At 36.9% G+C, this 15,744-nt stretch overlaps 1 protein-coding gene across 2 annotated transcripts in view; it reads left to right on the top strand.

Annotated features, from left to right (window-relative positions):
• Nucleotides 1–14,349, top strand: part of LOC144980022 (band 7 protein AGAP004871-like) — a 23,197-nt gene extending 8,848 nt beyond the window's left edge. For both annotated transcript variants that reach the window (XM_078927464.1, XM_078927465.1), the window contains exons 4-9: nucleotides 5,105–5,177; nucleotides 5,718–5,800; nucleotides 6,437–6,640; nucleotides 9,818–9,873; nucleotides 10,501–10,579; nucleotides 11,185–14,349. In XM_078927464.1, coding sequence (XP_078783590.1) covers nucleotides 5,105–5,177; nucleotides 5,718–5,800; nucleotides 6,437–6,640; nucleotides 9,818–9,873; nucleotides 10,501–10,579; nucleotides 11,185–11,373 — 684 coding nt within the window. In that variant the 3' untranslated portion in view covers nucleotides 11,374–14,349. The remainder of the gene's footprint in view (nucleotides 1–5,104; nucleotides 5,178–5,717; nucleotides 5,801–6,436; nucleotides 6,641–9,817; nucleotides 9,874–10,500; nucleotides 10,580–11,184) is intronic.
• The last annotated feature ends 1,395 nt before the right edge of the window (nucleotides 14,350–15,744 follow it).

Genomic DNA, 15,744 nt, shown 5'->3' with positions numbered 1-15,744 from the left:
TATTATTATTATTGTTATTATTATTATTATTATTATTATTATTATTATTATTATTATTATTATTATTATTATTATTATTATTATTATTATTATTATTAATATTATTATTATTATTATTATTATATTATTATTATTATTATTATTATTATTATTATTATTATTATTATTATTATTATTATTATTATTATTACTATATTATTATTATTATTATTATTATTATTATATATTATTATTATTATTATTATTATTATGCCCTATTTTTCAATAAAATATCATTATTTCTCTTTATATTACTATATTGTCTTTGGAGGTCGTTATGAAACTATCGTATAACGTATGAATTGTATTTATTTAATAGGATGTCACATGAATATAACATATGTTATTTTTTTAGACCGCCAATGAGAAGATTAGTTCTCTCCAAGGAATTTACCCAATGGAAACCGTACGGTGCTCTTATTGGCTAACCAACCAGCGGCCTCGATGAGAAAAATATCCGCCATTTTGATGTTGGCTGGGAATCGCGTTACTATAGTAAACAAGCGCTGATCGGCCGTTCATGAAAACAAGTTGCTGCTCGCTCGTTTAACTCAAAATTATTCAAACGATCTCTCTAAAATGATATAAATGTGACTTCTTAAGGTTTTCTTCACGGTCAAAACCACACAACATTCTATTAATGATTACGTCCGAGGCAAAAAGGAATATTGACAGGTCGACCGAGAGTTGAACTCGTGAGACGACAAACATCAATGCGAAGTGTAGCGAGAGTCAAGCTATTGTTTGTCTTGTCCTATTCTATATAGAGAAAGGATAAATAGTATAGCCTCGTGTGTGAGTGGTTGCGTGTCATAGTCTTGTTTTTAAATTGTTTCTGTTGTTTATGTGTGTAGTGATGACTCTCTCACACTCAATTTCAATGCCGAAAGAGGAATTCCCGCACACAAGAAAGGGGAATTGGGGTGCTATTTGGCATACATATTGTATAGTATCTAGTTCTAAATAGATAATGATTAGAATTATATTATGATATTATAAATCAATGCCAAATACAATTCCGAAGTTTCCTTATTTCAATGAAGTAAAGCTCAAAACTAATGGTAGTGATTGTAGTACTGAGTGTTAGTGAGGTGATGTGGTGTTGGTGGTGGTTGTAGTTGTAGTAGTAATAGTGATTGATGATGTGGTGGTGGTGAATGATTGTGTAGTTGTAGTAGTAGTGGTAGTGTTGATGATGTGGTGGTGGTTGTAGTAGTAGTGGTAATGGTAATGATATGGTGGTGGTGGTGGTTGTAGTAGTAGTGGTCGTGATGATGATTGGTGTGTGGTGTTTGTAGTAGTAGTGGTAATGATGCGGCTATGTGGTCTAGTAGTATGACACTCGCTTCCGGATCGGAAGGTCCTGGTTCGGCGCATAGTTGAGTCCTTGGAAAGGCTCTCTACTCACATTCTCTCACCGTACTCAGGTGTAAAATGAGTACCTGGCCGTTAACAGAGTTGTCTTTGTCCGAAAAATTGTAATATCGCCTAACAGGCGTCATGTCCCGTCCTACATGTTAAATGTTGACCAGGGACCCCTTGTAAAGCGCTTTGAGCACATTTAGTAGATAATGCACTATATAAAGCTCAATTTAAAAAAAATATTTCAATGATGATGATATGGTGGTGGTGGTTGCAGTAGTAGTAGTGGTAGTGATGATAATGTGGTGGTGGTTGTAGTTGTAGTAGTAGTGATAGTGATGATGATGTGGTGGTGGTTGTAGTAGTAGTGGTAGTGATGATGATGTGGTTGTGGTGGTTGTAGTAGTAGTTGTAATGGTGATGATATGGTGGTAGTGGTGGTTGCGGTAGTCGTGGTAGTGATGACGATGTGGTTGTGGTGGTTGTAGTAGTAGTGGTACTGGTAATGATATAGTGGTAGTGGTGGTTGTAGTAGTAGTGGTAATGGTAATGATATGGTGGTGGTTGTAGTAGTAGTTGGTCGTGGTGACGATGTGGTTGTGGTGGTTGTAGTAGTAGTAGTAGTAGTGATGCTATTGTGGTGGTGGTTGTAGTAGTTGAGGTAGTGATGTGGTGGTGGTTGTAGTAGTAGTGGTGGTGGTGGTTGTTGTAGTAGTGGTAATGATGATGATATGGTGGTGGTGGTTGCAGTAGTAGTGGTAGTGATGACGATGTGGTTGTGGTGATTGTAGTAGTGGTAGTGATGATGATGTGCTGGTGGTGGTGTAGTAGTAGTGGTAGTGATAATGATGTGGGGCTGGTGGTTGTAGTAGTAGTGTTAGTGATGATATTGTGGTGGTGGTTGTAGTAGTAGATGATGTGGTGGTTGGAAAACACATTACAGGTTATTATAATACATGATTACACACATTCTCTAACTTCATAGTAGTAGTGGTCGTGATGATGATGTGGTGGTGGTGTTTGTAGTAGTAGTGGTAATGATGCGGCTATGTGGTCTAGTAGTATGACACTCGCTTCCGGATCGGAAGGTCCTGGGTTCGGCGCATAGTTGAGTCCTTGGAAAAGGCTCTCTACTCACATTCTCTCACCGTACTCAGGTGTAAAATGAGTACCTGGCCGTTAACAGAGTTGTCTTTGTCCGAAAAATTGTAATATCGCCTAACAGGCGTCATGTCCCGTCCTACATGTTAAATGTTGACCAGGGACCCCTTGTAAAGCGCTTTGAGCACATTTAGTAGATAATGCACTATATAAAGCTCAATTTAAAAAAAATATTTCAATGATGATGATATGGTGGTGGTGGTTGCAGTAGTAGTAGTGGTAGTGATGATAATGTGGTGGTGGTTGTAGTTGTAGTAGTAGTGATAGTGATGATGATGTGGTGGTGGTTGTAGTAGTAGTGGTAGTGATGATGATGTGGTTGTGGTGGTTGTAGTAGTAGTTGTAATGGTGATGATATGGTGGTAGTGGTGGTTGCGGTAGTCGTGGTAGTGATGACGATGTGGTTGTGGTGGTTGTAGTAGTAGTGGTACTGGTAATGATATAGTGGTAGTGGTGGTTGTAGTAGTAGTGGTAATGGTAATGATATGGTGGTGGTTGTAGTAGTAGTGGTCGTGGTGACGATGTGGTTGTGGTGGTTGTAGTAGTAGTAGTAGTAGTGATGCTATTGTGGTGGTGGTTGTAGTAGTTGAGGTAGTGATGTGGTGGTGGTTGTAGTAGTAGTGGTGGTGGTGGTTGTTGTAGTAGTGGTAATGATGATGATATGGTGGTGGTGGTTGCAGTAGTAGTGGTAGTGATGACGATGTGGTTGTGGTGATTGTAGTAGTGGTAGTGATGATGATGTGCTGGTGGTGGTGTAGTAGTAGTGGTAGTGATAATGATGTGGGGCTGGTGGTTGTAGTAGTAGTGTTAGTGATGATATTGTGGTGGTGGTTGTAGTAGTAGATGATGTGGTGGTTGGAAAACACATTACAGGTTATTATAATACATGATTACACACATTCTCTAACTTCATAGTAGTAGTGGTCGTGATGATGATGTGGTGGTGGTGTTTGTAGTAGTAGTGGTAATGATGCGGCTATGTGGTCTAGTAGTATGACACTCGCTTCCGGATCGGAAGGTCCTGGGTTCGGCGCATAGTTGAGTCCTTGGAAAAGGCTCTCTACTCACATTCTCTCACCGTACTCAGGTGTAAAATGAGTACCTGGCCGTTAACAGAGTTGTCTTTGTCCGAAAAATTGTAATATCGCCTAACAGGCGTCATGTCCCGTCCTACATGTTAAATGTTGACCAGGGACCCCTTGTAAAGCGCTTTGAGCACATTTAGTAGATAATGCACTATATAAAGCTCAATTTAAAAAAAATATTTCAATGATGATGATATGGTGGTGGTGGTTGCAGTAGTAGTAGTGGTAGTGATGATAATGTGGTGGTGGTTGTAGTTGTAGTAGTAGTGATAGTGATGATGATGTGGTGGTGGTTGTAGTAGTAGTGGTAGTGATGATGATGTGGTTGTGGTGGTTGTAGTAGTAGTTGTAATGGTGATGATATGGTGGTAGTGGTGGTTGCGGTAGTCGTGGTAGTGATGACGATGTGGTTGTGGTGGTTGTAGTAGTAGTGGTACTGGTAATGATATAGTGGTAGTGGTGGTTGTAGTAGTAGTGGTAATGGTAATGATATGGTGGTGGTTGTAGTAGTAGTGGTCGTGGTGACGATGTGGTTGTGGTGGTTGTAGTAGTAGTAGTAGTAGTGATGCTATTGTGGTGGTGGTTGTAGTAGTTGAGGTAGTGATGTGGTGGTGGTTGTAGTAGTAGTGGTGGTGGTGGTTGTTGTAGTAGTGGTAATGATGATGATATGGTGGTGGTGGTTGCAGTAGTAGTGGTAGTGATGACGATGTGGTTGTGGTGATTGTAGTAGTGGTAGTGATGATGATGTGCTGGTGGTGGTGTAGTAGTAGTGGTAGTGATAATGATGTGGGGCTGGTGGTTGTAGTAGTAGTGTTAGTGATGATATTGTGGTGGTGGTTGTAGTAGTAGATGATGTGGTGGTTGGAAAACACATTACAGGTTATTATAATACATGATTACACACATTCTCTAACTTCATTTTTTGACAGCTTCGTTGTGCCATAAATATACGCAACAGTTCTGAAACATTTTATTGTGGATTTTGATATTGTTTGTTGTTTTTCTTGTGTCGTTATGTTGACATAGATACCGAATGAATGGTAATTACTACATTCTCAGCCAACAACAAAATGGCGCTGAATGCTTTCATTGGTGGACACTTTTTAGGCTTCGTACGTATTCTCATTCGTTTAATTCTATGGTTCTCTCTCTAGTATAGATAGTATGCGCTTGGCTAAGAAACTCACAACATTGCCATCCGGAAGTATAGCGAACCAACACGCAAAACTATGTGTTACCATAAACTTTTATAGTATGGATAATACAGCTAAGTGAGGATTACTCATAAAGGTGGATGGCAAAAATCAATAACAAAGACCAGAGTGACGTAAACGTCACTATAAACATAAAGCTGATTCATTTTTACTTTTCGTCGAGCACGATTAGTGAGTATTTTAGTTAACCACATACCAGCAATTTATCCCCCCCCCCCCCCCCCACCCTTTTTCCCATTTCAGGTCGTCCAAGAGTATGAGAGAGCCGTCATATTTAGGCTTGGAAGACTTCTCTCTGGAGGTGCCAAGGGACCAGGTTAGTTATGTAACCTGTGTATCTATCTATCTGTCTGTCTGTCTGCCTGTCTATCTATCTATATATCAATCAATCTATCTCTCTCTCTTCATCTTCATCTACCATTCATATATATCCATCCGTCCATTCAGACATCCATCCATTTAGGTATAAATTATATATATATATATATATATATATATATATATATATATATATATATATATATATATATATATATATGTATGTATGTATGTATATATATATATATATATATATATATATATATATATATATATATATATCCGTCTATCCATCTATACATCTATCTGTATGTTTTTCTATCTATATGTCAATCTATCTACTTATCTATAGGTTTGTCTATCAATCTGTCTGTATTTTTGTCTACCTACTTATCAATCTGCCTATCTGTCTGTCTATCCATATCCACCCGTCCGTCCATCCATCATTTCATCCATCCACCCCCATCTATCTATCTAAATATCTATTTTTTCCATTTATCTATCATCAATCATCATATTATCATTATTGTATCCTCAGGTTTGTTCTTCATCATTCCCTGCATGGATGATTACACCAAGGTTGACCTCAGGACAGTCTCTTTTGACGTGCCACCCCAGGAAGTATGGCTTCTGTTTTAAACTCCCAGCAAATCATCATGACCCACCGCCTCCATCAATATTGTTGTTGTCGCCACCATTATAATATAATATACTGTCAGCAGCATCTCTACATCATGAAACTACGGTCATTATCACCCCTGTCAATACTGTTATCATCATCATCATCATCATCATCATCATCATCATCATCATCATAATCACCACCACCATCATCATCACCACCACCATCATCATCATCATCATCATCATCATCATCATCATCATCATCATCATCATCATCATCATCATCATCATCACCACCACCACCACCACCATCATCATCATCATCATCATCATCATCATCATCATCATCATCATCATCATCATCATCATCACCACCACCACCACCACCACCATCATCATCATCATCATCATCATCATCATCATCATCATCATCATCATCAACAACAACAACAACAACAACAACAACAACAACTAAACCGTTTATATCAGCATCATCACAACACTGTAAAAACACTGTCATTACCACTCCCATCTATACTGTTATCACCACCATCAAAAATATCATGTTATATGATTGGGATGCTAAAAGTTAAAATTACAGTCATTCACGCCATTTCTTATCTCTTTCACAAGATCTTGACCCGAGACTCCGTGACCGTGTCAGTTGACGCTGTCGTGTACTACCGTGTCCAGGACGCTACCATGTCCATCACCAACGTGGAGGACTCCAACCGATCAACTCGCCTGTTGGCTGCCACAACCCTACGTAATGTCCTGGGAACCAAGAACCTTAGTGAGATTTTATCCGACAGGGAAAACATTTCACACTTTATGCAAGTAAGTATTGAATAACTAATGAACAATCGACTTCTCTAGCAATACCTGCCAAAGTCACCATTTTTGCCCATAAGTAATGAACAAAAATAGATATGACAGTTTAAAAAATAAAGAACACAATGATAAACATGGAGCGTTTTGGGTTCAAACCCCTTCCTTTAGCCTCGGATTTTGAGCTCGAAATTTTCCGTGGGTAGTATTTTGTTCTATTTTGAAGCTGTTATACTTATAACTGTAGGCCTACATTACTTTTTACAGTCCACATATTCTAGCTGCTTAGTAGTCACTTTGACAATTTCTGCCGTAGGTACACTTTTTTTTTTTAAACTATCTAGTCTATATAGAATCGGCGAAACAAAAGTGGTGTCAACTGCATTTTCAAAACATATACTCGTCAATCCATTGACCATTCTTGGAAAATCGTTATAAGCTTAAACACTTTGAGTAACTCTAACTGTGAATGCAGGCAAATAGTACTATCACTCTCTGACTCTAAAGCGAGGGTCGTCTCGTGAATTCGTAACAAACAATACTAATATTACAGTCGTTTCGCAAAAGTGCTGGTGAATGCAAAACAATGATCAGATGATCGTTAAAATAGGAACATAAAAGTGGAAGAAAAAAAAATTGCCGCTTATTGTTATCATTTTTATTCAAATCAACTTGTCAAATTCACACAGAGTGAAACATAAGGTAGATGATGGTTATTTGCACGTGCTTGCTATTGTTGTTGCTTTTTTGCAGCACCTCCCGTTGTTGACCAGAATGAAAGCACCCTATTTCTTTTTCGATTGAAGGGGTGGGTGCTTTGCCAAACTTTTTTTATCTTTTAAAGAAACAGTGAGCAACCCCCAATATTTGCGGAGAAGTAAAGGTTATTACGAACAGGCAAACGTCCATTTTAATTATTATACTACTGTATTATGGGAATTAGCATAGATCGAGACGAATCTTTTAAACAATCAACAATAAAATCGGTCCGGTAATAAAATCTGAAGGTGCGAGCAAATGAATCTGGTAACAGGGTGGCCAGATAGCAATTCCCAAGGCCAAGGTCAAGTTAAGGACCGATCATTATGCCCAGCAGAATTTTTAAATAATCATTTGAGTCAACGGGTGATAGATTTGCCCTTAATATCAATAAGGTTTGCAAGTTACTCCTCTGGTAACAAAAAAATTTATAATGTTTAAACTTGCCAGTAATTCTGTGCTCGTTGGTGGTTGGCAAAAAAATTAACATGGGCTCAATGCTAACCTCCAACCCTTTTTAAAAAAGAGAGAATAGATTAGATAGGAAGTAGGAAGTAGAGGTACTGCGAAAATCACAATCCAACGACGCGTAGCAAATTTTGTGTGAGATGTCTGTAATTGAAATTAAAAGTCAATGTCCCAAATCTCAAACCACCACCTTGGAAAAAGAAACAAAAATTCATAACCATCAACAAGAAAAACATTCGAAGCAATAATGACAAGGCTCAAACCCTAAAGATGATCGATAAAAAATACCCAATGACCAACTGGATAAGAGTTGATACAGATGGCTCAGTTTCCGGCCCCCTCATGAATGGAGGTGCTGGTGCACTCATACACTGGACAGATAAAACAGAAACAAAAATATCTGTATCAGTGGGGTCAATGTGCACATGTACTAAAACTGAAGAAAAAGCCATCCTCAATGCAACAAAAGAACTATCCAGAGATCACAGAATATACGGGGAAAATGTGGTTTACTTGACAGACTCTGATGATGCTCTCCGGTCTATTGAAAATTACCAGGACTCTCTCTGAAGCCGCATACACTGTGGAGGCCCTTGAGGGCTTATCTGATAAAACAGGAAAAATTGTGCTGCAGTGGATTCCAAGTCATGTAGGTATATATGGAAATGAAATTGCCGATCAACTGGCCAAAGAAGGAGCCCAAAAGAAACAACCGGAGTCGTCAATCACTTACCATCAGCAAAAGAAAATAATAAAGCTAAAAATAGACAAAGCAAGGAATGACACACACCTGGAACACAACAAGCAGGATCCAATACATGCCATTCAGCGAAGTAGCCAAGTCACCCTATTCCGCCTCCGAACAGGACACAATAGACTAAGAGGACATATGTTTACAAAGCTAGGTATTGGAACAACCCCTTATTGCCCATGTGGAACCGACCATGAAACCACTTTACATGTGCTTATGGATTGCCCATTATACAACGTGCAACGTTCGAACCACTGGGTCACCCCTACAACACTCAACACAAAGCTCTATGGTGAGGCTGAGGACCTAAAGCGGACCACAGACTTCATAGCAGATATCGGACTGCAGCCATAGATGTCCATCAGAGGAACGAAGAAGAAGAAGAAGAAATTTAAAATTACATAATGTTATGTCGAAGGTCAAAGCCGTTCTATGATTTCACCAAGGAAATGCCTATTACTATTCCATTCAACTTAATCTCGTTTCAGTGGTAATCTTTATGAATCGCATGGGTATCGCTTTATAAATTATAAATTGAGCTTTTGTATAGCGCAATATCCACTAAACGTGCTCAAAGCGCTCTAAAAGGGGTCCCTGGCCAAAAGCAAAATTTAATATTTAGGACGGGACATGACGCCTGTTAAGCGATATTACAATTTTTTTCGAACAGAGACAACGCTGCTGTCGGCCAGGTACTCATTTTACACCTGAGTACGGTGAGATAATATGAGTAATGAGCCTTTTCCGAGGAATCAACTATGCGCCGAGCGAGGCTCGAACCCAGGACCTTCCAATCCGAAAGCGAGTGTCATACCACGCACAAGACCACATACGCCTTCACAAAGGTGCCTGATACTTCCAAAAAATCACGCCACCGTTTATAGCAACGATCATAAAATGAAAGTGAAAAATGAGTTGTTAATAGTTCTCAGTGTAACAATTGGTCCCATAGCTTGTACTATTGAACGTCGATTAATGTTCTTTTTTTAAAGGTTACTATCATGTATTGGGACGTAATTTTTTGGGCAGTGTCAAGCTATGTATGAGTTTACGACGGTTATGATTTAACTCTTCAGGTTGGCATGTGGTGACAAGTATATTATAAAGGGAATTCTAAATTCTATATTCATAATATTGTCCCTTGTGTTTGTTTTTATTATTTTTTTTTTTTAACCCAAGCAAATCCTTTGTTTTCTTCCCTTATTCAGAGCAACCTGGATGAAGCCACTGATCCCTGGGGGGTCAAAGTTGAACGTGTTGAGGTGTAAGTATATTTTCGTGTGCAAATCACGATGATTTTCACAATGTTCGAAACCTGCTCTATTCTGTCGCACTTGGGACAAAAAAAAAAAAAAAGATTGTTAAATTTTGGCCAGGGAATTCGTCGGACTTCGCGAAGTCTCATGTTTGAGCGGGTTTTTTGTTTGTTTTCATATTTGTTTTGTTTGTTTATTTTGTCTTTTGTTTGTTTGTGTTTTTGTTATTGTTTTTTTTTTTTTGTGGTGTATTTTGAATATTTTTTGGGTTTTTTTGTTTTTTTTTCGGGGGCGTTTATGGGGTTATTTTTTTTTTGTTTTTTGTTGTTTGTCAAGACAAGAGTCATTTTAATTGAGGAGTTTTCTTGCCAAATTTTGTTTGAAGTTGTTGTTTTGTTTGTTTGTTTTTTCTTCAGAATATGGCAGTATAGTTATCTTGAGAAAAGTTTGAAACTGACAGGTTTATACGCACAACGATTCGTGCTACAGTGAATTTTATGATACTTAACAATGACTCGGATAATGAATATGATGAGGATGATGAGGATGATGACGACGATACGACGATAATGATGGTGATGATGATGATGATGATGATGATGATGATGATGATGATGAATCTCTTTTGTTTCCAGCAAGGACGTCCGCCTCCCTGTCCAGTTACAAAGAGCCATGGCTGCTGAAGCAGAAGCAGCTCGTGACGCCCGAGCTAAGGTAATCTCTCTCTCTCTCTCTCTCTCTCTTTCTCCCCCTTTCTATCTCTCTCTCACGCACACACACTCTCTCTCTCCCTCTCTCTCTCTCTCTCTCACACACACACACACACTCTCTCTTTCTCCCCCTTTCTATCTCTCTCTCTCACTCTCTCTCTCTCTCTGCTGCTGCTGCTGCTGATGATGATGATGATAAAATGATAATAATAATAATAATAATAATAATAATAATAATAATATTAATAATAATAATAATAATAATAATAATAATGATAATAATAATAATAATAATAATAATAATAATAATAATAATAATATAAAAATAATAATAATAATAATAATAATTATTATTATTATTATTATTATGATAATAATAATAATAATAATAATAATAATAATAATAATAATAATAATAATAATAATAATAATAATAATAATAATAATGATAATATAACGATAATAATCCTCATAATAATAATAATAATAATAATAATAATAATAATAATAATAATAATAATAATAATAATAATAATAATGACTATGATGATGATGATCATGATGATGATGATGATGATGATGGGATCTATACCATTTATTGTCTGACAGGTGATCGCCGCTGAGGGAGAACAAAAAGCCTCTCGTGCCCTCAAGGAGGCTGCTGACGTAATGGTCCAGTCCCCAGCCGCCCTCCAGCTCCGTTACCTGCAGACACTGAACACTATCTCAGCAGAAAAGAACTCCACTATCATCTTCCCTCTACCTCTTGATATGCTCTCTGGCCTTGTGAAGAAATAAATTTTTAAAAAGTATATAGAATGGCGGTTTTCTGGCTGCTTGTGTAGGTTTTCAATATAAGTTGGTGTACGATGATCGGGTTGCCTGCACATATGTGACCCCTCGTCTCAAAACGGTATTAAGACGGGATGATTAAGATGCTGAAAATGGAATTTGTAGCCAGAAATATTAGACTTTAGTTGGGTTTATATGCTTTATAGAGGAGGAGGAATATTATATTTTTTTCTGTGCTAAAAACCAATGTGTCATATTTTTGACCAGTTTAACTATAACTATAATTTGACTTTTTAGCATCTGGTCCATCCCGACATAATACCGTTTTGAGACGAGGGGTCACATATTAGCAGTCTGGTAACCGAATACACTTATGGGCTTGGTTTAACCCTCTCCTTACCACCTACATCAAAATCGTCACATTTGTTACCACACAATATTACCTTTTTTCTTATTCAGTTTTATTTTGTAGATCGCAATGTTCCTTGTTTGATTAATAAGAACATGAAGTTGTTTTGTAGAGAGATTGTTTGAGTTTTTAAAAATCCATTTTTTTTTTTTTTTTGCAGTTTAAGCCCGCCAATTTTTTGGGAAAATACTGAAAATGCATCGATAAGGAGAGAGTTAACATATATAATATACGTTGGTTTGAGAGTATTTCCATTATAACAACGAGCCCATCACAATTTGGATTATCAGACCTGCAAATAAGTAGAGGTCGATTTCAAAGGATGTTTAGATGGACGGCTCAAAAACATTTCAAATGACTGGGGGGTTTTTTTGTTTGTTTGTTTTTTTGGGGGAGGTGGGTTTTTTTTAAAAATTCAAATGACTTTTTAAAATTATTTTTATTACAGGATAATTACATGGAGATATTTTATTTTAAATACATCTGTTGAGAAATTGAAGTTAATTGATCTATAATATCTCGATTTTAAATATATGCTGAAATCAGAATCTGTGATAGTGTATATAGCATTTTGTGTACTTAATCTTTCATCCTCCGTTTCCTTTATTTTAATATTTTGTTTAAGATATCATATTTATAATTCACGTTTAATCTTGGAGGCTGGATTTTGCAAATTGCTCCTAGACTCAAAATGATCAGAAAAAGCAAATAAAAATGTTGATTTAATTCTAAGAAACAATTAATTTCTACTTTCATCGATTGAGTCAATCATTTCAGCTCAAATGTTTAAAGATTCGATTCAAGAATCAGGCTCCGACAAAAAGGAATATATATATATATATATATATATATATATATATATATATATATATATATATATATATATATATATATATACAGCTTCAAAAATAACAAAATTGCCCTCTGTCTGGATTTAAAATGATTTGTGAATATATAGATTGCTGTTTTTGTTATTGGCTGAAGAAGGGTTTTGAACCCGAAACGTTCCGTGTTTTGGTATTTTCTTTTTGAAGCTATTTTAGTCAACGGTTTGTAGCTGTTAACTATTAACTTTCTACTCTTATACATGACAGGACACAGATAGAGAAATACGAGAGTAAATTATAATATATTTCCCAAAACATCAGCTTTCCTATTTTTGTAACATTTATTATACTTTGTGTATATAGTGTGCCATTCTAAATGATTTGATTTGTAATATATCCCATAATACATCAATGTGAGTACAGTGCCTGCTCGTCAATTTTTTTCACATGCATTCCCTATACTGTCGAACTCTGAAGAAAAAAACAGGCAGTATTTAAAATTTGGGCCAGAAAACTTGTCCTTCAAAATTTAATATCAATCGATTTGACCATTCTTGTCGATCAATATTTGAAGGATGAGTTTTCTGGTCAAAATTTTAAATACGTGTTGTTGTTTTTTACTCAAAGTACAAGCAGTAAAAGAGTGTCAAATCTCGAGTGTTTATAAAACCAGAAATCGATGTGCTCATTCTCTCATGTCCATTATACTCATTCATATTTTCATAATAATAATAAAATATTCATATTTTATGAGACTTTAATTTTGAAGACGAAATGTGCATAACGCTTCGAGAAAACAAATTGAGAAAAAGAGTTTAAAAAACCAAAACAAACAAAAAACAAAATACAATTCCCCGTTTTGATTCAAAATACAGAGCTACTATGGTTCACGGTGAAATGTATAAGTCTAATCAAGTTAAGGAAGGGAACCCCAAACACGTTATAGATCTCGCGGAAGCTTTAAGATATTCTTCCATTTCAGTTTTTAATAGTATAGACGAACGTGTATATATACACAGGTCTGACATCCGAACCCACTTATGGGCCTAATTTAACATTGTTGTAATGCATTTTGCGTCATTTTTTTTAGATTTCCATTACAATGAGCCCTTAAGGAACTGTGTTGTCAGACCTGCAAATAAGTGCATGTCCATCTAGACATATTCATTATTTCTATTCTGTCTTCTTCTGCTTCTTCTTCTTCTTTCGGCTTATACCGCATTTTGCAGGGTTGTCATAATGAACGCCACATCTGGGCTCATTGCATCATCTTCCTCCAGGCCCAGCTCTTTCACATCGTCCTTTATCTTATCCAACCACTTAGTCTTCAGGCGTCCCTTTTTTTTCTCTTTCCCGCTAATTGTTTATCTAATACTTTCTTTCCCACGTACTCCCTCTTTTCGTCTCCTAACATGTCCAAACCATCGCAATCTATCTTCTCCCACTTTAATGGATACATTCTTCACTTCGGTCAACCTTCGAATCTGTTAATTTCTCAGTTTATCTTTTCTTGTCCAGCCGTGACCACTTTAGCATCCTCATTTCTGCCACCTCAACTTCTATGCTGTCTAGAGAACAATTTTTTAATGAGAGCGAGGTATTAAATTGTAAACCTGAATAAAAGCTTTGCCAAATTTTGGAAACACAGCTACTCACTTTGACACACCGTTTATCATTCATCCGTTGTTGATGTATTTTCATTGACTTACCAAGATTTTTGTTACATTAAAATCACACTTAAATAAGCGAATGTTGATTTTTAGTTATTTTCTTTGATTTAAAAATAAATACATAAATAAATAAGCTAATGTTGATGTCACAGACTTCTGATCAGTGGCGTAGGGCCTTAAAGGCTATTAAGGCTAAGCCACAGGTCGTCATGGTCTTTATAATTTGTAAGAATTTAATAAACAGTCACACCTTTAATTTTCCGTTTCACAAACAATGAAATTCATTGTTGACCTGGTGTTAAAAATCCCTTACAGAGCCTCAAAACTTGAACCAATCACACCGCTTTGAATTTACTACAGCTCGAGTCGTACTCGTGCCACTGACCAATCAGTACAGCGTGTGGCTTTAAAGGTTGAGAAGGCTTCCAGCCATATTCCCACGGTACAACTAGGCGATGCATTTCACGTTTGCCGTGTGCTATGACTGGGCATGAAGAGGCATCTTGACTTTGAACTGAGTCAATGTGGCTTTCTTACTCGCAGCCACCACACAAGATCGGAAGGTCCTGTGTTCGAGCCTCGCTCGACGCCTAGTTGAGTCCTTGGAAAATGGTTTTTACTCACATTCTCTCACTGAACTCAGGTGTAAAATAAGTACCTGGCAATTAACAGCGTTGTCTCTGTCCGAAACAAAAATTGTAGTATTAACAGGCGCCATGTCACGTCCTACGTGTTAAGGGTTTTACGGCGCTTGCAACACATTAAGGTCATATCAGGGCCGGTAAAAAGGAAGAAAATGGGACAGTAAAAAGTTCTAGAATTACAATTAAAGCACACAAGAAAAGGTAATGTTTTGTTTGTTTTTAAGGGTTTTAAGGCGCTTGCAACACATTAAGGTCATATCAGCGCCAGTAAAAAGGAAGAAAATGGGATAGTAAAAAGTTCTAGAATTACAATTAAAGGACAAAAGAAAAGGTAAGACAAAGGGGAATTGGTTCAAATAGGGAACAGATGTAGATTCCAAGAGCACACCGTCAAAGTACTTAGTTTGAGATCACCTAAAAGTCTCATCCAGACACAAGCACAGGTCCCAACTAAGAGGAATACACTCAAATGTTTACCAATCATTCAATCATATAATATAATATGTAAACTAAACATAATACAATGCATAACAGAGAGATGATTTACAAGGCAAAAAATATCATCTCCCAAAACTATAACTATACATTCGACTGTTTCCCTCCCAGCCAAGGAACTCCGGCAAGGCTCAGGACAAAACTAAGTAATCTCATTCCAAGACAATGACAGGAAACAATTGGAAAACGGGTATAGAGGGATAGAAGACACAGCATGTACCTCCCTGCCCACTATGGGAGGTCAGGATCCCCACCCAGCAAGAAAAGGTAAGACAAAGGGGAATTTGTCAAATAGGAAACAGATGTAGATTTCACCAAGAGCACACTATCAA

The sequence above is a fragment of the Berghia stephanieae genome, chromosome 9, assembly GCF_034508935.2.
Source record: "Berghia stephanieae isolate SIO BIC M18660-M18661 chromosome 9, UCSD_Bste_1.3, whole genome shotgun sequence".
Classification (NCBI taxonomy): Eukaryota; Metazoa; Mollusca; class Gastropoda; order Nudibranchia; family Aeolidiidae; genus Berghia; species Berghia stephanieae.
The sequence above is the reverse complement of the archived record's forward strand: the minus strand, read 5'-3'. Positions and strand labels throughout refer to the sequence as shown.